This window comes from Apium graveolens, chromosome 3, assembly GCF_009905375.1.
Source record: "Apium graveolens cultivar Ventura chromosome 3, ASM990537v1, whole genome shotgun sequence".
In the NCBI taxonomy this organism is placed as follows: domain Eukaryota; kingdom Viridiplantae; phylum Streptophyta; class Magnoliopsida; order Apiales; family Apiaceae; genus Apium; species Apium graveolens.
Window position 1 is genome coordinate 291,904,279 of NC_133649.1, and position 24,818 is coordinate 291,929,096.

General features: G+C 35.7%; 3 protein-coding genes across 3 annotated transcripts; 2 read left to right on the forward strand and 1 right to left on the reverse strand.

The window, feature by feature from the left end:
• Positions 1-1,151: 1,151 nt before the first annotated feature.
• On the forward strand, positions 1,152-2,480 carry LOC141715165 (uncharacterized). Its single transcript, XM_074518644.1, has one exon. The coding sequence runs from the start codon at positions 1,152-1,154 to the stop codon at positions 2,478-2,480; it is 1,329 nt and encodes a 442-aa protein (XP_074374745.1).
• Positions 2,481-4,372: 1,892 nt separating this feature from the next.
• LOC141715166 (uncharacterized) lies at positions 4,373-4,906 on the forward strand. Its single transcript, XM_074518645.1, has one exon. The coding sequence runs from the start codon at positions 4,373-4,375 to the stop codon at positions 4,904-4,906; it is 534 nt and encodes a 177-aa protein (XP_074374746.1).
• Positions 4,907-10,294: 5,388 nt separating this feature from the next.
• Positions 10,295-11,590, reverse strand: LOC141711126 (zinc finger protein ZAT5-like). Its single transcript, XM_074513560.1, has one exon. The coding sequence runs from the start codon at positions 11,481-11,483 to the stop codon at positions 10,653-10,655; it is 831 nt and encodes a 276-aa protein (XP_074369661.1). The 5' UTR covers positions 11,484-11,590; the 3' UTR covers positions 10,295-10,652.
• Positions 11,591-24,818: the final 13,228 nt, after the last annotated feature.

Consider the following 24,818-nt stretch of genomic DNA (forward strand, 5'->3'; position numbering starts at 1 on the left):
CATAAGTATTTATATTGTTAATTCTGGAAATACTTACAAAACGTATAAACTATTACTATTTTATAAAATCTAAATCTATTTTTTTTAAATATTTATCAATAAATAATAAAAAAAAACATGGGTGGTGACTTGTGAGTTTGTAAATGTAAACCGGGTAAAAGTTGTTTAGGTTTTTTAGAATTTTTATAGGAATAATAAAAAAAAAATTAAGTAAATTTGCCGCTTTACCATTTTCCTATAACTCATTATTTTTTTTATTTTTTTTTGTATCGTAGATAATCCGCAGCCGCTAGCCTAGTGCGCAAACCCTACGGGCTCACGTAATAACCTGCAAACCACGTGAACGCATTTAAGCGACAGGTTCTGACTCAAGAGCCATAATCATAAATTCTCCTCCCGTAGGATTCGAACCTGTGACCAAAAGGATAGTTATCCCTAATTTAACCGGTTGAGTCAACCCTTGCGGGCTCCTGTAACTCATTTTGATTACATTTGAGGCTAGTTTGATTACACTTAATTATATATTTTGTTGCAAAGTTGTATTTTTTTCAAAAAAATAAATAAATAAAAAGCAAATCATTTTTTGCAAAATAAACCCTATATATACTTGAAAATCCCTAATTTTGTTTTACATTTTACATAAATTTATCCACTAAAATTGGATTTGAAATTTAAGTATTAAATATATTAATTTGAAGGTGATTGGGTGGAGAATTTCTATACATTCGTATGCCTTTTAACTACTTTGAGAAATTGGTTAAAAACACAAATTTACACCCATGCAATTGCTACTACGGTAATCAAAAAAGTGATGTACTTCCTCTGTCCCAGTGAATATTATACCATTCATGAGGGCATTGAGGACAAGGAGCTTATTAAAATAATGAATAAGCAAAGTTTAGCATTATTATATTAATAAACATGACAGATGATTAGCTTTACGGGGAAGCTCTATGGGGGAAACTCATTACATTTACCGCCTAAACCAAAATCTGGAATTAAAATATTGCCTCTCAATGACTACAAAGAGACACCTGTCACCTGTTAGGCTGTTACTACAAATAGAAACATGAACTACATATATAAATCTGAACTACTTTACACAGAAAAAAACTACTGACTCTATATACAACAGGTAATCTACAACAAAAATGGTTGATTTCATGCTGCCAGATTTTAATGAAGACCCATTTCCAGATTTAAATGAAGCTCCAGCCACTGTTAGGGGTCCTCCTGCAAAAGAAAAAAGATTGACAAATTTAGAAAAGGATCAAATTGGTCGTATTCTGATTTTAAATTACAGCAATAACAAGTTAAAGAATGGAATGATCAAGGATATTGCTTCTAAATATGAAGTCACCAGGGCCGTCATTTCAAAGATATGGAAATCAATTCTGCAATCCATCAAAAGTGGTGAGGAGCCTGATTTGCACAGAAAATACAAAAGTGGTAACAAGAAAAAAGTTTTTGACTTAGAAAAGGTAAGTTCAATTCCTTTACGGTTACGAACCAATATTCGGACCCTTGCTTGTCATCTTAATGCACCTAAATCTACTGTCCATAGATATATTCAAAGGGGGAAAATTAAATCGCATTCGAATGCCTTGAAACCTTACTTAACATCTCAAAATATGGAAGTATGGGTGAGGTTTGTTTTGAAGCATATTGAAAGTTCAACACTCCATACAAACCCAACATGTGTAGACATGTATTGTATGGTTCACATAGACGAGAAGTGGTTTTATATGACTAAAACATCACAAAAATTCTACCTATTGCCCAATGAACCGGAACCGCATAGAACTTGTAAATCCAAGAGATTTATAACAAAGGTTATGTTTATGAGTGCGGTTGCGAGACCTAGGTATGACAAAGACGGGGTTTGTATATTTGATGGTAAACTAGGAATCTTTCCTTTCACTTTTGAGGAGCCGGCGGCTAGAGCAAGTAAGAATAGAGCAAGGGGTGTCATACAAGTAAAACCCATAGATAGCATCACCAAACTTGTGATCAAACAATGTTTAATCGAAAAGATTATTCCGGCTATTAAAGCTAAATGGCCATCTGACTTTAGTAAACATATCGTCATCCAACAAGATAATGCTAGACCCCATATAAGTGACAATGATGAAGATTTTATCAAGGCTGCACAAGATGGTGGATTTCACATTACATTAGCTAATCAACCACCTAATAGTCTGGATCTCAATATCAACGATTTGGGTTTTTTTAGAATAATACAAGGACTACAACATGAGAAGGCACCTACTACGGTTACTCAATTAGTTGTTGTCGTGAAGCAAGCATATGACGAAGTTAGTCCTACCACTTTAAATTACGTGTGGTTGTCATTTATGAATTGTATGACGGAGATACTAAAACATCATGGTAACAACAATTATAAGCTGCCACACATGGGAAAAAAAGACTTGAACGACTTGGACTACTACCTACTCAAATCAGCGCTCCACTATACATAGTGGAAAGGGCATTAAACGAGACTAGCAGCAATGCAACAGTTTTTGGAAATTAGTGATCAGAAGTGTTGTTTATATATTTTTCTATAATCTGTTTTGATTTCATATTCTGGTATGTAATGGAGCAGTATATGCTAGGAAACAGAATTACCTTTTGTAACTTATGCAGTAGTTCATATCTTGATGTTGATGCAGACTCAAATATGCTGCTGAATTCATTCTGTAGCTGCATGAGAGGAAATATTAACCTTTTATTTGAACTTTTGAATTACTAAGGCTCAAGAAAATATAAAGAAAACAAGAAAAATTATCAAGTTTTGCATTACCAAATGACAAGTAGGAGAACAGAGAAAGTAAAAACACAGTTGAGGCTAATAGGTATGCTGAAATTCACAAGGTCTGACTGAAATTCACAAGGTCAATCTAAAAATAAGATATATTTTGAATAATTAGAGATTAGGCCATGTACTATTAAATTTACCACAAAATCGTAAAATCAATAAGTGATTATGCATACCAGTCTTCACTTGTAAAATCGGGGAAGAAAAATTGACAGCAGACCACTTGGGTCATCAAACTTCAGTTTTTTTGCTTTAGGATTGTTTAACTTGTCATCGGAAGTACGTTTCTTCATCTTCTCTGGGGCATCTTTAACATCTTTAACAGAATACTGTATGATTTTAGATTCAGGGGTATCTGCAACAACTTCAGCAATAGGGGGTAGAGATGGTGAAGACACAACTTCAGAGTCAGGATTAAATGTTGGGACTGAATCATTAATTAATTGAGATTTCGGGGAATCTTCACCAACTACAGTCGGGACAGAAGATGATGACGGAGAGACGGTTTCGGAGTCTGAGTTAAAGGAAGGGGCTGAATGATGTATTAATTGAGATTCCATTATGTAAAAGGAAAAAAGAGAGATCGGAGATTTTTAGGGTTCTTTATCAATGGATGGGGAAGAGATAGGGACGCACAAAATAAGAAGGAAAGAGGAAAAGGGTGAGGGTGAGTAGGTTGGTTAACTTAATCAGGAGATTAATTAATTAGGAAATGTGGTTTATAAGTTAATGGTGATTGATATGATCTGTATAAAATAATATAATATAATATGATCTGTTTTTATATTATTATAAACTTACTATTTTAGGTTGTGTATAGAAATGAGAGGGACATCCCAAAATAGAAATTGTATAGAAATCAATGGGACAGAGGGAGTAACTAATATAGAAAGTCAGCATAGCAAGTCAACTCAATAGAGCTGTCATATTCTAGAAGGAATGTTAGATGAGCTGAAAATTAGTTTGTTACAATTCTCTCCTTATCCATTCTGTATAAATAGAAAGTAGTGACTTATCTTACAAGCTAAGCAATGTAATATACACTTCTTCTTCTTCTTCAATACAGATATGATGTTTTTACTTCATAAACTTGATTAGGTTCTCCATAAATGGAGCTGTCATGGTATCAGAGCCATTGTACCCTATATTATATACTATTCCGCTGCTACATACATATTCATTATCTTTCTCTATTACGATAGATCTGTCTTGCTACTCTAATTCATAATCTATGAAGCTCATAACTGTCATCAATGGCGGCTTCTCCTTCATATCTGAATGTTGCAACAGGAAACGCATCTTCACTGGTTACTTCTCTCACTCTTGATACAAATCATCTGTTTTTTTACATCCATCCGATCATCCAGGTTTAATTCTCGTTACTGTTACTTTAACTGAGCAAAACTATAATCAGTGGTTTAGATCTATGAAGATTGCTCTTTCATCTAAACTAAAGCTAGGTTTTGTTGATGGCACATATACTAAACCTGCAACTACTGCTACTGATGTTAATCTGATTTTACATTGGACTCGTTGAAATGATATTGTTATTTCATGGATTCTGAACTTCTGAACACTGTTTCACCTGAAATTCGTCAAAGTGTTATGTACATGAATAATGCTAAAGACATTTGGGATAATTTTGCTATTCGATTTGCTCAGACAAATGTTCCTAAGCTGTTTAATTTGAGAAAGGAACTGGCTTATTTGAGTCAAGGAAATCTGTCAATTTCTGCCTATTTCACAAAATTTAGGTCTCTTCATGATGATTTAGATGCTATCTCAACTGTGCCACGTTGTGATTGTGGAAAGTGCTCTTGTAATGTGAATGCTAAATTGGACAATTTTAGTAAAAGTGCAAAGTTGTCACAGTTTCTTATGGCACTTGGTGAGCAGTATACAGCTATAAGAGGTCATCTCCTGTTAATGACACCAATTCCATCTCTTAGCGCTGCTTATAGTCTATTGATGCAGGAAGAAAATCAAAGGGAATTGGGGATCAATACTAATGTCACTGAGTCTGTGGCTTTATCTGTTAAGACTTATGATAAGTCTTATGATAATCAAAGAGGAGGTCTCAAATCTTGAAGACAGAGTAACATCAAGAAACCTGAGAATGCATAAATATGTGATTTCTGTCAAATGTCTGGTCATTCAAGAGACAAATGCTTTTGTGTGCATGGTTATCCCCCATGGCACAGGCTTCATGGTAAACTTAAACCTAAGCCTAAACATCGAGTCAAAACTGCTCATGCCTACAATGTCAACACTACTTCTTCAAAATCAGTGACTACAGTGAAAGCTCCTGATACTGCAGGATTTACTAATGCTCAATGTCAACAACTTATGACTATGATAGAGAGCAGTTTCAAAGAGTTACCTGTTGCAAACAATAATGCTGCATCTACATCTGGAATGAACAGTCAATGACCTACTTTTAATACTTTTACTCCACATATGGCTGGTAATGTCATTCACTTTGTCTGTCATACAAACAGTAAGCATGCTTTGAAATCTAATATGTGGATTATAGATTCTGGTGCCACAGATCATATTACTCCTCATTTTCACTTACTACAAGATGTGCACACAACTAATTCTGTGTCGCATTTGCCTAATGGTCAATACACTGTTGTTACACATATTGGTACTAGAGCTCTACATACTAATATTGTCTTGACTGACGTACTTTATGTGCCAAGTTTCAATTATAACTTGCTGTCAATTCCAAAGCTCACTGCTACAAATTCTTGTAATGCCTTTTTCACTAAAGATCCATGTTATGTTCAGGACCATGTTTTGAAGAAGATCACAGAGATCGGTGAGCTTTATGATGGAATGTATATTCTACATCACCCTGTCAATAGTTCTGAGTCTTTACTTGATGTAATTCATTCTCAGCTTGATCATAATACTCATGTTCAGTCTATGTGTAATACTGTGCAAACTGTAACTGTCTCAAAGCTTTGGCATGCCCGTTTGGGACATCCATCTGTTTCTTCCATGAAATTTTTACCAACAACAATGTTGGCTAAGCAAACTATATTGTCTTTTTCTGATAGTATTACTAGCAGTTCTAGTCTATTTGAACTCATTCATGTAGATGTTTGGGGTCCCTACAAATACAAGACACATGGAAACTGTAGTTATTTTTTGACTATAGTTGAAGACTTATCCAGAGCTACATGGGTGTTTCTCTTTGCTGATAAAAGTCAAGTTTCTTTGTTATTGATAAATTATTTAACATACATTCATAAACAGTTCTCTTGTCATATCAAATGTCTTAGAACTGATAATGGCACATAGTTCTTACATTCAGATTTCAGAATTTATTTAGCCTCATTTGGTATCATTCAGCAAAAGAGCTGTACTTACACTCCACAACAAAATGGAGTTGTGGAGAGAAAGCACAAGACCCTTCTTAATACAGCTAGAGTTTTGAGATTGCAGGCATCTCTACCAATTTCTTTCTGGGGAGATTGTATTTTAACAGCCACATATTTGATAAACAGAACCCATGTGGCTAGTCTAAAGGGTTTAACTCCTTATCAAATCTTGTTCTCAAAACCTCAAGTGTATGTTCACATTAGAGTCTTTGGTACTCTGTGTTATGCTACTAATACTCTTCCCCACAAGGATAAATTCAGTAACCATGCTCATATATGCATTTTTCTGGGTTATCCATTTGCTCAAAAAGCATATAAAGTCATGGATCTTGCTTCCAGAACGGTTTTTGTATCCAGAGATGTTATGTTTCAGAAAAATGTCTACCCGTTTGCTTCTATTCCTGTTTCATCTACACCTGCTCATTTGTTTACCTCTGACATATCATTTCCTGAAGATCCTTTCTATGCATCTTTTACACTAGATTCATTTGATTCAGACCCTTCTTAATACAGCTAGAGCTTTGAGATTGCAGGCATCTCTACCAATTTCTTTCTGGGGAGATTGTATTTTAACAACCACATATTTGCTAAACAGAACCCCTGTGGCTAGTCTGAAGGGTTTAACTCCTTATTAAATCTTGTTCTCAAAACCTCTTGTGTATGATCACATTAGAGTCTTTGGTATTCTGTGTTATGCTACTAATACTCTTCCCCACAAGGATAAATTCAGTAACCATGCTCATAAATGCATTTTTCTGGGTTATTCATTTGCTCAAAAAACATATAAAGTCATGGATCTTGCTTCCAAAAAGGTTTTTGTATCCAGAGATGTTATGTTTCAGGAAAATGTCAACCTGTTTGCTTATATTCCTATTTCATCTACACCTGCTCATTTGTTAACTTCTGATATATCATTTCCTGAAGATCCTTTCTATGCATCTTCTACACTAAATTCATTTGATTCAATCACAAATGATGCTGCTAACAATAGAAAGATGCAAAATAGGGAATTTGAATATATTCCTGCTCCTATGGAGTCCGTTGAGGTTTCCCCAGTAATTCCAACTATAACTATACCTGTTAGACGAAGTACTCGTGTGAAGTTCATTCCAAGTAAATTTCAGGGCTATGTTGGTCTTCCCTCTACTGTAGTTTCTAAAGTCAACACTACTACCTTGTCTCATCAGTTAGCAAGATTTTCTCCTGATATCAGGTTTTTGCTGCTAATATTACTCATGTGCCTGAGCCAAATTCTTATAATTCAGCCTGTCAACATTCTGTGTGGTGTGAAGCTATGGCTACAGAACTGGCATAACTGGAAGCAAATAAAACTTGGACAATCGTGCAATTGCCTCCTGGAAAAAGAGTTGTTAGCTGCAAATGGTTATAAAAAGTAAAGTTCAATCAAGATGGTACAGTAGAGCATTACAAGGCACGTTTGGTAGCTCGTGGATTTACTCAAACAGAAGGACTAGACTATTTTGAAACGTTTGCACCAGTTGCAAAAATGTCAACAGTTCGAGTTTTATTATCTTTAGCAGCCATTCATAATTGGTCTGTCACCCAGATGGATGTTACAAATGCGTTCTTATATGGTGAGTTGTAGGAGTAATTTTATATGTCTATTCCTCAAGGCTAGAATTTGCCAACATAATTTGCTTCCTATATATCTAAAGTTCCTCTGGTATGCAGACTGATTAAGTCACTTTATGGACTTAAACAATCTCCACGGGAATGGTTTACCAAATTTTGATCTGTTGTGTTAGCTTATGCCTTTACTCAAGCTAGTTCTGATCACAGCTTGTTTATTCTGGCTACACCTTCCAGTTTTATGGCAGTGCTAGTCTATGTTGATGAAATTTTGGTCACTGGAAATAATACGACAACAATTTCTCATCTAAAGACTCATCTTGCTGGTCATTTAAAAATCAAGGATTTGGTTCCAATCAAATATTTTTTTAGGCATCACAACTGCTAGGTCTGATAAAAGGATTTACTTGAATCAACGCAAGTACACGCCTGATATCATACGTGATGTTGGTTTTGAAAATGCTCGAATTGCAGTTGTTCTTATGGAGCAAAATCACACTCTACTCAGTAATTCTACATGTCCATTTCTCTTTAATCCTGTTTCTTATCGTTGTTTGGTTGGACGTCTTATTTACTTAATCATAACACGTCGTGATATCTCCTATGCTTTGCATATTTTGTCTCAGTTTCTCTCTTTTCCTCGACGGTGTCATCTTGATGCTGCCTATCGAGTTGGTCGGTATCTTAAATACACTCTTGGTCAGGGAATACTGTTATCTGCTAATAGCTCTTTATCTCTCACTGCTTATGCTGATGCAGATTAGGGGGGTTGTCCTCTCTCTCGTCAATCTCTTACAGGCTATTGTGTTGTGTTAGGATCTTCATTATTATCTTGGAAAGTCAAGAAACAACACACCGTGTCGCGATCTTCCGGAGAGGTTGAATACCGTGCCTTAGCTGATGTCTGCTGTGAGATAACTTGGTTACTCACTCTTTTTCATGAACTTGGTTTTAGTAATCTTAAACCAGTCCAACTCTTCTGTGATAACAAATCAGCCATGTACATTGCTGCAAATTTAGTATTTCATGAGCGTACAGAGCATATAGAAATTGACTGTCATATTGTTCGTGAGAAATTGCAGAAAGGTATCGTCTCTACTGCCTACATTGCTTCCAAGGAATAACCAGCTGATCTCTTCACAAAAGCTCTCTCTTCTTCCTCTCTGATTCATCTCATGTCCAAGCTTGGTGTGCTTAATTTGTTTCCCACTCCAAGGTTGAGGGGGATGATGTAACTAATATAGGGATGATGTAACTAATATAGAAAGTCAACATAGCAAGTCAACTCAATAGAGCTGTCATATTCTAGAAGGAATGTTAGTTAGAGGAGCTGGAAATTAGTTTGTTACAATTCTCTCCTTATCTATTGTGTATAAATAGAAAGTAGTGGTTTATCTTACAAGCTAAGCAATGTAATATACACTTCTTCTTCAATACAGATATGATGTTTCTGCTTCATAAATTTGATTAAGTTCTCCATTAATAGAGCTGTCAAGAAGTCATGCTCATGCCGAACATTTGATAATTACTCCCTCAATTTTAAAATAACTATTCATTTCTAAAAAAATTATGCATATTAATAATCTATCACATTGATAATAAAGTTATATTAATACTAATACTTACTGTGTTAACTACATTAAAGACATCATTATTTATTGTTTATGGTAGTATAGACATCATTATTTATTATTTATCGTATAATTTATTTTAGAACAAAATAATTTTTTATAATTTGAATAGTAATGCTAAAAACATAAGAAGCTAATTGTTTTTATTTTTTTCCAGAATTGAACAGTTATTTTAAATTGGAAGGGTTGTGTTACTTTCAGGCTAGCAATTTAGCAAACGCATATAGTTGGAGTGTTGAGACATGTAGCAAACGTGTTGCTTCATCGTGTAAAGAACATGCAGTATACAGGTGGAATCATCAATTTAATTTATTAATATAAAATTATATCCCAGAAAAAAAAAGGGAATTTACACCCTAGCAGGGCAGCTCTTGCAATGTGTCCCTGTTTTTGGGTAAATTACATTTGTGATTTGTATAGCTAGCTTGCTTTCTTGTGAAATACACAAGGGGAATCTCATTTCTTTTGGTTGGGTGTTACACCGGCGGTGATGCCACCCAAGTTCCAACTCCCATCAACCACCTTCCTTGCCTTCTAATTCTCTCAGTGTTTGACACACGGAAACAGAATTTCAAAACAGTACGAACTAAAATAAAATATCGTCAATATTTTGATAATAATTTGAATAATCTTTTTTACGAACTTTTAATTGATAATCGAGATTTGAAAAAAATAAGTATCTACTCCAAATATTTGTTCACCCATAACTTTAGCCTACTTTTGCCCCCCATAATTTCGCCACTATATATTTATATTCCCGGTCGAGGTCTCAAACATGCCACAATTATAAATTGTAACCATTTGTGTGTGATTATTTTCCGTAAATAAAAGAATAACTGAATATTTATGATTATAATCATGTATCCGTGATAATTCATTGCAAGTAAAAAAAAATACTTAATATTTATGCGAATGGAGGGAGTACATCATGAAAATTTTCATTCAAAAAATTTATCTTAGATCACCCTCACCACCTCAACAATTAAGTTACTTACTTACTAAAAGAAATCATCATATATATTCCAAGTTAATTAAATAAAAAAGAATTCAAAGAATCAAATGTACAGTATTTAATGAATGATAAATTCCAGCAAACAGCGTAATCTAGCTAGCTGGTAATTAAATTGCTTAATATTCTATAAGAATGAGAACTAAAAAGCCTAGCTAAAATGAATCAGAAGAAAAAAAACAATAATATGTAACATGCAATTTAGGCTAATGATCAACTTAAAGGTGGCAATTAACCAAAGCAGATGGTGAGAAGACGATAACTTGTTCATTGACAGCAAAAGATAATTTACTTTCAATCTGTTGATCCATATCTTCTGGCGCCGGCAGATTCAGGTCCAGAGAAAACACATTAGCAGCAGCTGGCTTCTTCGTTTCGTTATCGGACTCATGATTAGAACTCGGCATTGATGCACGATGTAGGAGACTCGACCTGTGTCGCCTCATGTGACCGCCTAATGCTTGACCGGACGTGAATTCAGCTCCACATATCGAACACTCGTGAACTTTCGATGAGGATCTTGCGTTATTACTAGGTTTAATACTGCATATATCAGGCCTGCTTGGTGATATTTGAAGCGAAAGAATTGTATTAGTAGTGCAGATACTATTGTCGTGATTAAAAATCGACGATGAATCAGATTCGTGCTGATTGATCAATGTCTCTGTGGTGGATCCGGCTTTAGGCCTCTTGTGACTTGCTCTGTGACCACCTAGAGCTTGAAAAGATGGAAAGCTTCTGTCACAAGTTTTGCATTGGTACATGAATAAATCTTTGATATTCGACGTCGTAGCGGCAGGGAGTTCTCGATTTTGGCCACCTTGAGCCAAAAGAATCAAACAATTCGCCATGTCTTGTTCGACTTGTGTAGTTTTGTCGTCGATCACACACTTAGTACTACTAAATTGCTGATCCGATGAGGAGGTTGACGAGGAAGAGGTAGCCATGGTTAAGGCAAGCGAAGAGGCAGATGCCGCGAGCAACTGCCTCTGACGCTTGCTACGCTTTCCCTTGATCATCATCATATTGTAAAATTCTTCGGAACCCATAACTAAACAAATTTAGTAGAAATATAAAGTGATGGAAGAAGATGAAGGGAAGGAGAGATTGCGGACGTTAGTACTTAAGATATATAGGAGGCGATCACACAGAAAGATGTGCGTTGTACGTTAAACAACGAGAAAATAAAAATATGTAAATATTGCCGCCCCCGTGAAAGTATGCGGAGCAAGGGGTTTGCTTTTTGTTTCAGTTATACCTATACACTTGTGTAGAAAAGGAATGTACCTAAAGTATTTTATTCAGATTTCTTTACCTGTACAACAGATAAAAAGTAGTTATTTTTAAGTTGTACATCACAGTTAAGTATCTTGCATTCTCCATCTTACAGTCTTTGCTAACTAAGCTGTAACTAGACATTGATATCAACGAGATTACAACATTAGATGGTAAATATTAACGACATTACAAAATCATTAGTTAATTAGTTCTGTCTCTCATCTAATAATATATCCTTTTCATTAGTAAACTAGAAAAAACATTAATCTCGCAGTTAATTAACCACCTAAAGTTATTTAACATTGGTACGTAGTACATGCGTCATATTCAACTGTATACTGTATTTTTAAAGTTTGACACGTATTTTAAGGTAAATATATTTTCATAATTAATTTTAAATTTTTTCCTTTTTATATTAAACTATAAACATCAAATTTTTGTTCAGAAGAAAAAAAATAAAAATAATTTACAGAACTATATTTTAAATAAATATTAAAATACGTGTAAAATCCCGTCCCCATATATACTAACAGAGGGAGTATGAAATTAGGTTCGGTCAACCTAATGTTTTCCATCTATAATTTTCTACACAAAGACTCTAAAATGGTATATTAAGCGCGGATATATGATGTGAAATAATGTATTAAACGCGGATATATGATGTGACCTCTTCTAATTCAAAATAAATTAGTGTTAAAGGTATGTAAAGGTAACTTAACAATCGTTTGTTACGAACCAGGCCGGTTACGTAATACACCCACACATACAATAGTTAAGTGAATGGAGGAGTTGGGGAAAGGAGTAGGAATCAGTTGGCTTTGAAGCAAAGCGGTTACTTTTTGCCAACGATTCTTAGTAGCAGTAGTAGTAGATTGAAGAGCAAGGCTGGCACCAGCGCCTAGCTAGCTCGCCCGCCCACTTACTCTACTTCATTTGTTTTTAATATCATTATAATCCTTCAAGACTTTCTTTCATGTATTAGTTACACTCCTGTCTCTATTTTATTAGTAAATGAGTTTTGTGAGATTAATAATTGGGTTAGGTAGTGTAGAACTGGATTTTGATTAATTAAGTGTGTTATTAGTTGTTAGGGCGCTGATTTAAAACAAACGATTATATATAAATAATATGTTGACGGAGATTTTTTACGGACAACAAAAATTTTGAAATTAAAATTTTTTACGTCAATTGTGAAGCAACCCTTGGTTTCATCTTAATTTTTAATATTAAACTTATTCATGAAAAATTTTCACGGACATACGATTACAATCATTACTGGTCGGGAACCAGGACCCTAATATTTAAGGTACACATTATGAAGCTAAGTAGTCTTGCATGTGCAGTCTAGCTCATTGCATAATCATACAATATTAAGTAATTAAGCAGTTGTTAATTGGTGTATGACCCCAAATTTACGCCGCTTTGTAATACATGTGATCTGTTTTATCATATGTAATGATTAGGGGGCTTTGGTATGTACGGATATTAGTAACTCGGTTGTATATTCTTTGGTGCATTGATATCGACAAAATGGGAGTAATTCATAAATCAAAACATAAATTCCACTTGATCAGAGCTTATTCATTGAGGTACATAAATGACAAATTATATTATTTAAGCCAGCATACGCGGGGTTTAATTAAATGTGCAGCAGAAAGTTTAGGATCGGATGTTTAAACGAAATGACGAATTAGAACAAAATTCAACATGATTACGAAATTCTTTTAATCAGTTGATGGCATCAAATTTGTGGTCTCCCTACGGTCGTAGCCGTAGGAACCTTAAATAGAAACGTGATTTTCCATACTCCCCTTCCTCTTGGTTCCATAAAACCCATTACATAATAAAGGACCTACGTCCACCGTAAGTATGGAACACCTTCGGAGTCCGTAAGTTAGAATATCTGTAAATCACAAACGACAAGAGATTATAACAGAAGGCTCAATTTCCGTAGGCCGTTGGCCCCACATCTCAAACTTGTCCTCTAAACATTACACATGTCATTCACCAGGGTATCATGTCATACTATTCCCTTCTCCCTGTCTACCACGTGTTGAATAACCTATAACAAACACCCCCTACTGACCTAGGGGACAACTGGCTAATCATAAGGGGATAAAAAGGAAATCCAAAGAAAAAATAGAGATAGACACAATAAGACAACTAAAAAATATACACTCCCTACGAACCACACCCAGAAACCATAAACACTCTATCAAAGTAGCGCCGCCGCCGGGGAAACAACAAAAAATACAGATCACAATACCATAACGACACCCCATCTTTCTTGTCTTAAACCTCTAAGAAAAAATGAATGAAGGATCAGATAACGAATCCCCCTATCAACCAAGGAGAGCCCATCGAACTACGACCCCTATGGAAAGGCAAGAAGATACGATGACTCGTCTAGCCAGGCTAGAAGGCTTATACCCTGGGGCTGCCACCGATACAGCCACATGAGGGTCACCTTTCACTGAAGTTTTGGAAGCTACCCCCAACAATATCGGAGTAAAAATCACTGGCTCAGAATCGTTCAATGGTACTTCTGACCCGAATGATCATTTAAGTTATTATGAAAATTTGATGATATGTCATAGGTATAATGACATTACAGTTACTCTCGATATGGCCAACAAAGATGTTAAGAAGGTCTTGATAGATAATGGCTCATCTATAGATATCATTTTCAAACATGCTCTCAGAAGGATGATTTTAAGTACTCCCCTAGAAGAAATGAAGCTCGAAGACATAGAGGGGCCTGTCTACGGATTTGGGAATCATGTCGTACCCGTTCAGGGGGCTATTGACATTCCCACCACCTTCGGCACTTCTCCACAAGAGGTAACTGCCATGGTTAAATATTTTATCATTGACATGGCCTCTCCCTATAATTCTATCATCGGGCATCCTATCTTGTTCTTCTTAGGAGCCATCATATCTTCTCCTCATATGAAAGTAAAGTTCCCAACCCCCAATGGGACCTGGTGAGCTGATTACTGATCTTTTAGCCTCTCAATATTGCTATTCCACTTCTTTAAACTTGGCTCAGACTCAACCTAAAAAGAGGAAACCATACGGAGAGCCGAAAGAAGGAAGCTCCTCTAAGACACCTAAAACATCACAAGACAAAACTTCACAAGTATTCTTGATTGAGAGTTCATTCTCCTATTCAGAAACTTCTCTAACAAAAGCTGAACTCCATCGTACACCTAAAGTTGAGCCGGGGGAATCCATGGAAAATATTGAACTAGTGGAAGGAGATCCCACTCGGTGTCTTTCTATCGGATCACGCCTTCAGCCCCCTCTAAAGCAAGAACTCATTCAACTCCTGCAGGAATTCCCATATATCTTTTCTTGAAAGCCTGAAGATATGCCTGGTCTTGATGAATCTATCGTTGTCTATAAACTCCATGTAGACCCCAATAAAATTGTGGTCAAACAGAAAAAGAGGAATTTTGCACCCGAAAGACAGCAAGCTATAGATGAGGAGATCAACAAATTGTTAAAAGCCAAGTTTATCTATGAGATTCAGTTTCCCAAATGAATATCGAACATTGTGTTGGTCAAAAAGACTTGTGGAAAATGGCGAGTCTACATTGACTACACTGACTTGAACAAGGCTACTCCTAAAGATTATTATCCCCTCCCCACTATTGACCAACTAGTGGATGTCACTGCCGAAAATGTTCTCTTTGTAGGATTTTATACATCACAGAAGCATGGTAAAACATTTTCTTGATATAAAATCCATATAATTGCATACAAATCGTGAATAAATCGAGGGATCGATTACTAACCTTTAATAGAGATCCAAGAACGATGAACGGAGATCCTTAGCAGCTGCTCCTTAATTGTGAAGCACTCCACCGGTATCCACCAAGGGATCAAAATAATGGAGGGAGGAAGAGGTTGAGAGAATTAGTTGCCTCCCTTTCTTTTCTACTTTAGATTTAGGGTTTATTATTTGGGTGGAGGCAAATAGGGTTTATAATAGTATATTTATAGGCAAAATTTTCAGCTGAAAATTTTCCATAAAATATTATTATTATTAACCCTTTAATTGATTATTCTTATTAACCAATTAACTAATAATTAAAACACATTTTAATCATTAATCCCTTTTCTAAACACTTTAGAAAAAATAATTCTCTCACTTGATTTAATTTCCAAAATTAAATTCTTAATTAATAATATTAAGAACTTTTCTTAATTAATTTATAATTAATTAAATCTCATTTAATCAATTATTAAATTTGATAATTAATTATTTATTTCACAAATAAATAATTACTAGCCATTATTAATTAATTCCTCCACCATTAAATCATTCTCTTTTATGGTGTGACCCTGTAGGTTCAATATTAAGTCGGTAGTAGAAATAAATAATAATAAAACTATTTTATCATTATTTATATAAATTCTCTAATTTATTAAATATGATTAATTAATAAATTAATCATGTTTATTCTACATCGTGAGGGATACTTCTCAGCATATCGTGACTATCCAGATAATACGAATTCACTGCTTAGAATACCAAGAACCTATTCAGTGAATAGTTACCGTACAATTAATTCCTTCTACCCTGCAATGTCATGATTAAATACAAGGCATGGAACTCGTGTCAAGCCTATCTTATTTAATCATATGCTTTCCCATTCACTATTCTTAGTTCTAATTAATGTGAATTAGAAACTCCTTTCTAATTTCATTCACTCTGGCCAGAGATTCCTGAACTAACATAAGTGGATCAGCAATGAAAATTCTCTTCCTTCACTGGAAGAGGTAGATCCTTTATTGATCATACACTATCTTCGTGTACAAATTCCTACACCCAGTAGAGCCCTTATTATTGTCCCTAAAGACTAAGAACTAAACCAAAGTATAGTTCAGTGTACACAAGATGACTATGATGACCTCAAGTCTAAGGATACTTGTACAACTATCACTATATGAATATCTGCTGACACGTGAGTGAACTCCATCAGTTATTCAGCTGCGTGAGTCTTGTTCGGTGAACTTATTCTATAATAAGCACCTACATACTAGCTATAGTGTCACCACACAAATGTCTATGAGAACAGAGATCCTTCATAATGAAGCAAGCATAGTATGTACCGATCTTTATGGATTACTAATTACCAGTTAGTAATTATACGACCAGGAAATATTTAAGTTCAGAGTTATCATCTTTTAGGTCTCATTATTATGATCTCATCATAATCAATAAAAAGCTTTACTCTAAACTATGGTATATCTTATTTAAACACTTAAATAGATAAAGCCCGCAATAAAACCAAAACAAGTCTTTTATTAATATCAATGAAATCAAAACAGATTACATAAAAGTTATTCCTAAATCATCATACATGATTGGACGTAGGACACATCTCTTTCACTCTTCAACTTTCTAGATGCATTCTCGGGATATAACCAAATTAAGCTGGCCTTGGAGCATCAAGCCAAGACTGCCTTCATTACTCATCGAGCAGTATATGCTTTCTGAGTCCTTCCTAAGGGATTAATGAATGCTGGAGCTACATATCAACGGACCATGAACAAGATATTCTCGAACCAGATCGGGAGAAACTTGGAATATATGGACGACATGATTGTCAAGTCTAAATCTGAAGGAGGACACCTGCATGATCTAAGAGAAACCTTCTCAACCATTTAAAGTCACGGTCTTTGACTAAACCCCTCCAAGTGCACTTTTGGAGTGGCTAATGGGAAATTCCTAGGCCATATGATCAGTGGAAGGGGTATAGAGGTTAATCCAGAGAAAGTTAGGGCTATACTGGAAATGCCCCCTCCAACAACTCCCAGGCAGATTCAGTCGTTGAATGGATGTTTAACCTCCCTACGCAGATTTATTTCTAAGTTGGCTAAAAAAAACATCCCCTTCTGAAACTGGCCTTTTGCCCTCTGTTTCTTGTATCTCTTTGTTGATTTGGATTCCTTGGGAGTTTCAGGAACTGTCATTCTTCTAAGCCTTTTGAGAAGCCTAGATCCCCCAATTCCAAAATCCTTCTGAGAAGTCTCTTTCTCAGCTTCACTTACAACAGGTTCTGAAGAAGGAACCTGGTCCTCAGTATCAGATTCATCTCTCAAGGCAATCCTCCTTATCTTTTGAGGTGTTTGAGGAACAGTCTTTGTCCTCTTTGGCTTGGAGGATGAAGGCTTCATAGTAGGTGCTGAGGATGAGGGTTGAACAGTCTGTGAAATGGAGAGATAGGATTTGAGATATTTCCTGAGGGTAGGTTGAGTAGAATGAGTGGTAGGTGCTGATTGTTGTGGTGTTTGGGTGGTTGCAGTTGGTTGGACATCTGAATAAACAGATTTATAAGTATCAGGATCAGCATTTACTAAGATCTGTTTTACAGACTGAGGAATCTGTAATGGTCTAACCACTAATTTCTTAATGTCAGCATTTACCAGGTCATTAAAGTAGCATTTTGCAACTTTAAAAGGTGGAGTTGAGGAACTAACTAATTGAGGTTCATCAGTACAAAAAGTATATATAAGTTGACAGAATCTAGCAAAGTACACAACATTCCTATCCTCTGTCATCCTATCCCCAATAAAACCAATTATACCAGTTGCAAAATCAAAATGAGTTTGATTTATGATAGCATACCCGATGTGCTGACTGAGAATTGGGATAGCATCAAAATTCGAACATTTGTTCCCAAAAGCTTTGGTGATGCAGTCGAAGTAGAAGCTCCATTCTCTTCTGATATGAGCCCGTTTCAACTGCCCAAGTTTTGCCAAACTCTTTTCATACCCCAAATTTGCCATTAACTCCTGAAGAGCTGATTCTTCTGGAATTGAAAAGGTACAACCTTCTGGGAGATGTAGAGCCTTGCGTATTGTACCAGGAGTGACTGCATAAGAAGAATCACCCACTTCGAAAATAATACTAGGAGTGCCATGTCTACCACCATCATCAAAGTGCCCAGTCCGCCAAAACGTCAGAACTTGTTGGCTCGAAAAGACTGAAGGCTGGGTTAATGCATACCCAATCTCACTGTGTGCAAGAAGATCTTGCACAAAATGCAATTCAGATGGAGCTTCAGCATGATCAAGAATTGCAGCATAGTTGTTTGGAACAAACTTAGCTCCATCAATGATTAAATCCTTAGGTGCCATGTGAAAAATTGAGATTTAAGAGTGCCTGTTAGGTGTTTGATAAAATGTCTGTATGAAAAACCAATGTGAGAAGAAGAGAGAGAGAGTAAAAGCAAGTAGAGAGAAAAAGTATGAAATAAAATAAAAGATTAAAACAATCCTCTCTCTGTCGTACTTATACTCTGAAAAAAAAATGTTGCCGTTGGACACCTGTCAGACATGCAGTAATAACGGATAGTTACTGGGCGCGAGAAAACAGTAATCATTACTTGCCCACTTGCCTTTTTTCAAGGAAAAAACCGTTCCACTTACCCAGATATTTCATTAATCAAGGTGAAACAGTTTTAATTCAAAATTGAAACCGTTCCCACTTATTTAATTAATTTTCACTGCAGCATTAATATTCTGAAAAGAAATCAAGTGAAAATGACCAAGATAAATCATATGAGTAAGTACTGATAAAGGAAAATCAGAACTTAAATTAAAACAGAATTTATATGGTCATCAGAATATGAATATCTATCAGGATTTATCAATGCATTACAAAGTATCTCAGAGACAAAATCTTGAAACAAAAACAAATTTCATTAATATATCAAGTGAATACATTCATGAAATTGAAATTACATCAGCACTTGTACAAGATTTTCCTAAGCTACTAAACCAAACGTCAACAGCCTTTGTCCTAGCTCAAGAAGCAGGGCAAGGCTGATGATGAAGAAAAACAGGAAGAAAAAAATAAATCATTTCTTCTTCCTACTCTCGACAAACAGAATGGCGAGTCGGATGATTCGCTCTTGCTGGCGGAGAGCTTCCAGCCTTTCCTCCTCCAATCGCTCCAGATGGCGATGGTAATCCATATAGAAGAACAGGAGGTGGGTCAGTACCTCCTGTGGGACAGAGTCCCATATCTCCTCAGGAATGGCCGTGACGTGCCATTCCTGCTGCCATTCAGCACAGCTTAGCTCCATATTAAATGTTTGGTAATTCAAAAACATGTTGTATCTGACCATTGTGTTTTTGAAAGAAAAAGTATGAAGGAAAGTTTGTGAGAAAGAATTTGATGGGAAGGCTGATGTGAAGTGGTTGCTTATATAGGCAAGTGAATGCCTGGAGACGCAAAGGAATTTAATCCTGACAGGTAGAATTAATTTTACCTCGTCTCCCCAGACTTGGAAAAAGAATAACATTCATTGGAAAGAGAAAACATGGTTTAATGCGCACAAGAAACAAGTAAAAGTGGATTGTTCAAGTACGAATACCATTAACCCTAACCATAGTGACTATTAATCTTCCACTTCAACATATTCTAGTTTGAACCGAGACTGTTATCAAATTTTATCCACAGATAAGTCAAGTAAAGAATTTAGACTGTAATATCAGAACTTAGACTTATATCAGAACTTAACAGTCATCAGAACATAATTTCTTAACTCGAAAAAGGAATGCCTATCTGAGTAAATCCTCATACAAGTTCTGAGTTATACTCTTCAGAACTTAATCTTCAGAATATGCAACCAGAACTTGTCCTCAGAATTAGTGCAAAATGACACAATGACTGTTTATCTAAAACAACATAGACCACCACAGTAATTTTCATCATTCAGATGGAGTGATTAGTGTGTGCATCAAGCTAAATAGCAGACAAAGAGTAAAGTCTGATTCACTTCAGTACATCTTAGAAATAAGGCATAACTAAAATTTTGCTAAAGAGCTGTCATTATCCTGAAACCTACTGATGAATGAGTTCATGCTTGAGTCCACCTCAACTGTTTTGTGCTAATTTTATGCATCTTTTTAAATTCTATTTTACAGTGGCTTCTCAGTGTAAGTGAGTCACGACTGCTTATCAGAATTTATGCTATTATCAGAGTATTTCTCCAGTAATCATAGAGTGTGAAAAGTCACCAAGAAAATATTTTGCTTTTCTAATGCATATTTACTTAATACCAGCAATGCACTTGGGTCGTCTCTTCCACATTTTTACTCTAGATCTCAAAGGAGAACCTGATTCTATTCTTTGATCCTTTTGCTTTTTCTTTTGATAAGTGAGGTTTATCAGCACTTAGTATATTCAGCAGTTTTACTAGTATCAGAACTTAACAGATGAGTAGCATTATTCTAATTTGTGACTTAGTAATAAGATAAACAAAGTAAACTCAACTAAGCTCAATTATCAGAATTTGCATGTGTCATAAGATTTCCACATAAATAATTACTTCTTACATGGGATCATTTATTTATTGAAGACTACTAGGTCAGTATCTAGCACAGTTATCCTCATAGGATTGAATAGTTACTTAAACAGACATATCACTTATCAGAGTTTAGAAACATATATCAGACAACAATCAGTACTTAAACGCATATTTCAATTAATCACAGAATACACAAAGAGATTACATTCTGTAAATACTGAGCATAAAGTCTGATGCATCAGAACAAAACTAGGCAGATTTAGAAAAAGAACCTGAAACCATTCCAAGTTCATTTACCAATCTTGTAAAAGTGGCTTCACACAATGGTTTTGTGAAGATATCTGCTAGTTGTTGATCTGTTGGAACAAAGTGCAATTCCACTGTACCTTCATCCATATGTTCCCTTATGAAGTGGTACCTGATGCTGATGTGCTTTGTCATAGAGTGTTGAACTGGATTACCTGTCATAGCAATAGCACTTTGATTATCACAGTAAATAGGGATTTTGAAATATGTTAACCCATAATCCAGTAACTGATTCTTCATCCAAAGAATCTGTGCACAACAGCTTCCTGCAGCAATATACTCTGCTTCTGCAGTTGATGTGGAAATTGACTTTTGTTTCTTGCTGAACCAAGAAACCAATCTGCCTCCAAGGAATTGGCAGCTTACACTTGTGCTTTTCCTGTCAATTTTGCAACCTGCAAAATCTGCATCTGAGTAACCTATTAGTTTAAAATCTGATTCTCTAGGATACCACAATCCCAGATCAGCTGTTCCTTTAAGATACTTAAAAATTCTTTTCACAGCTGTTAAGTGAGGTTCTCTTGGATCTGCTTGAAATCTTGCACAAAGACAGGTAGCATACATGATATCAGGTCTACTAGCAGTTAGATAGAGTAGAGAGCCAATCATACCTCTGTAATCAGTAATATCTACTGATTTACCAGTATCCTTATCCAGTTTTGTTGCAGTGGCCATGGGAGTGGATGCACTTGAACAATCTTGCATTCCAAATTTCTTCAGCAAGTTTCTGGTGTACTTATTTTGACAAATAAAAGTGCCTTCTTCATTCTGCTTGACTTGAAGGCCCAGAAAATAGCTAAGTTCCCCCATCATACTCATCTGATATCTTGACTGCATCAGTTTGGCAAACTTCTTGCAAAGTCTGTCATTTATAGACCCAAAAATGATATCATCAACATAAATCTGGACCAGAAGTAAGTCCTTTCCATGGTTGAGGTAGAACAGTATTTTGTCTATTGTTCCTCTGTTGAATCCACTTTCCAGAAGAAACTGAGCTAAAGTCTCATACCATGCTCTAGGAGCTTGCTTAATTCTATAAAGTGCTTTATCAAGCCTGTAGACATAATCTGGATGTTTGGAATCTACAAAGCCTGGAGGTTGTTCAACATATACTTCCTCCTCCAATTCTCCATTGAGAAAAGCACTTTTCACATCCATTTGAAAGACAGTAAACTTTTTGTGAGCAGCATAAGCCAAAAATATCCTTATGGCTTCTAACCTAGCAACTGGTGCAAATGTTTCATCATAATCAATTCCCTCATGTTGAGAATATCCTTTTGCAACCAGCCTTGCCTTATTCCTTGTAATTATGCCATCACTGTCAGTTTTGTTTCTGAATACCCACTTTGTACCAACAACAGATCTATTCTTTGGTCTTAGCACTAGGGTCCAGACATTGTTTCTTTCAAATTCATTTAACTCTTCCTGCATTGCTTGCACCCAATCAACATCTTGAAGAGCTTCTTCCACTTTCTTTGGCTCAGTCTGAGAGAGAAAAGAATTGTAAAGACATTCATTTGAAGTACCTGTTCTAGTTCTGACACATGCATCAGGATTTCCAATTATCAAATCAGGTGTATGTGATTTTGTCCACTTTCTTGCAGATGGAAGGTTTTCTCTAGAATTGGATGCTCCCCCTGAAACTATGCTCTCTGAGTTGGATTCTTCAGAATTTAGATTTTCAGCACTATCAGAACTTGGCTTATCAGAACTTGACGAATCAGAACTTGAAGAGCCAGATGTATGTTCTGATGTTTCTTGAGATGTGGTAAGATCTTAAGTATGCCCCCCCTGTATAGGTGCATCTTCCTTTGACATAGTCACCACAGTTTCAATAACATCAGAGTTTAATCCATCAGAGTTTACAGTATCAGGACTTAGACTGTCAGGATTTTCAGTATCAGAATTTGAGTCTTCATTTTCAAATCTCAGCTGATCATGGTCAATGAAATCTTCAAGGCCAGTAATCTTCTTGTCATCAAAAGAGACATTGATAGATTCCATGACCACTTTTGTTCTCAAATTATAGACTCTGAAGGCTTTTGTGAAAGTGGATATCCAACAAAGATTCCTTCATCAGCTTTTAGATCAAACTTGGATAGATGTTCAGGATGAGTCTTGAGAACAAAACACTTGCATCCAAATACATGAAAGTACTTCAGATTTGGCTTCTTTTTCTTCACCATCTCATATGGTGTTTTTCCATGCTTGTTAATGAGTGTTGCATTTTGAGTAAAACAAGCAGTCTGCACAGCTTCAGCCCAGAAATAGGTTGGAAGCTTTGCTTCTTCAAGCATTGTACGTGCAGCTTCAATGAGAGTTCTATTCTTCCTTTCAACAACTCCATTTTGCTGTGGAGTTCGAGGAGTAGAAAATTCCTGCTTCATTCCATGGTTTTTGCAGAACTCTTCCATTATCAAATTCTTGAACTCAGTGTCATTATCACTCCTTAAGATTTTCACAGAATCTTTGACCAATTTATCCAGATATTTGACATGATCAATCAAGATAGATTCAGTTTCACTTTTTGTGTGCAAGAAATACACCCATGTGTATCTGGTGAACTCATCCACTATGACTAACGCATATTTCTTCTTTGCAATAGACATGACATTCACTGGACCAAATAGATCAACATGTAGTAGATGATAAGGCTCAAGAATTGATGATTCAGTCTTGCTCTTAAATGAAGATTTTCTTTGTTTGGCTTTCTGACAAGAATCACAAAGGCCATCAGGAGCAAATACTGACTTTGGCAGTCCTCTCACAAGATCTTTCTTGACTAGTTCATTTATATTGTTGAAATTTAAATGAGAGAGTTTCTTGTGCCAATTCCAGCTTTCTTCAATTGATGCTCTACTCATCAGATAAATTGCAGAACCATCAGTACTTGTTGAAAGCTTAGCTTCATAAATGTTACCACGCCTGTATCCTTTCAGAACAACTTTGCCTTTAGATTTACTCACAATTTCATAGTGTTCTTCAAAGAAATCAACATGATAACCTCTGTCACAGATTTGACTTATACTCAGCAGATTGTGTTTAAGTCCTGAGACCAGAGCTACTTCTTTAATTATGACATTCCCAAGATTGATATTGCCATATCCCAATGTTTTTCCAATGTTGCCATCTCCATAAGAAACACTTGGGCCAGCTTTCTCCACAAAGTCTGATAGCAGGGCCTTATTTCCAGTCATATGTCCTGAACATCCACTGTCCAGAACTAGAATATTTTTCCTGTTGCCCTGCAATCACAAAGACCACTAATTATTAGTTTTAAGGACCCAGACTTGCTTGGATCCTTTGGCCTTATTAAGTTTGTTAACATTTGCAGTGGATTTAGCATCAGAGTTTATGTTAACATTTTTCTTATCAGAACTTACACTATCAGACTTTGAATCAGAATTTACACTAGAAGGAACAATGGAAACTTTCTTCAAAGAAGGTTTTATTTGATAATAATCATAGTACAAA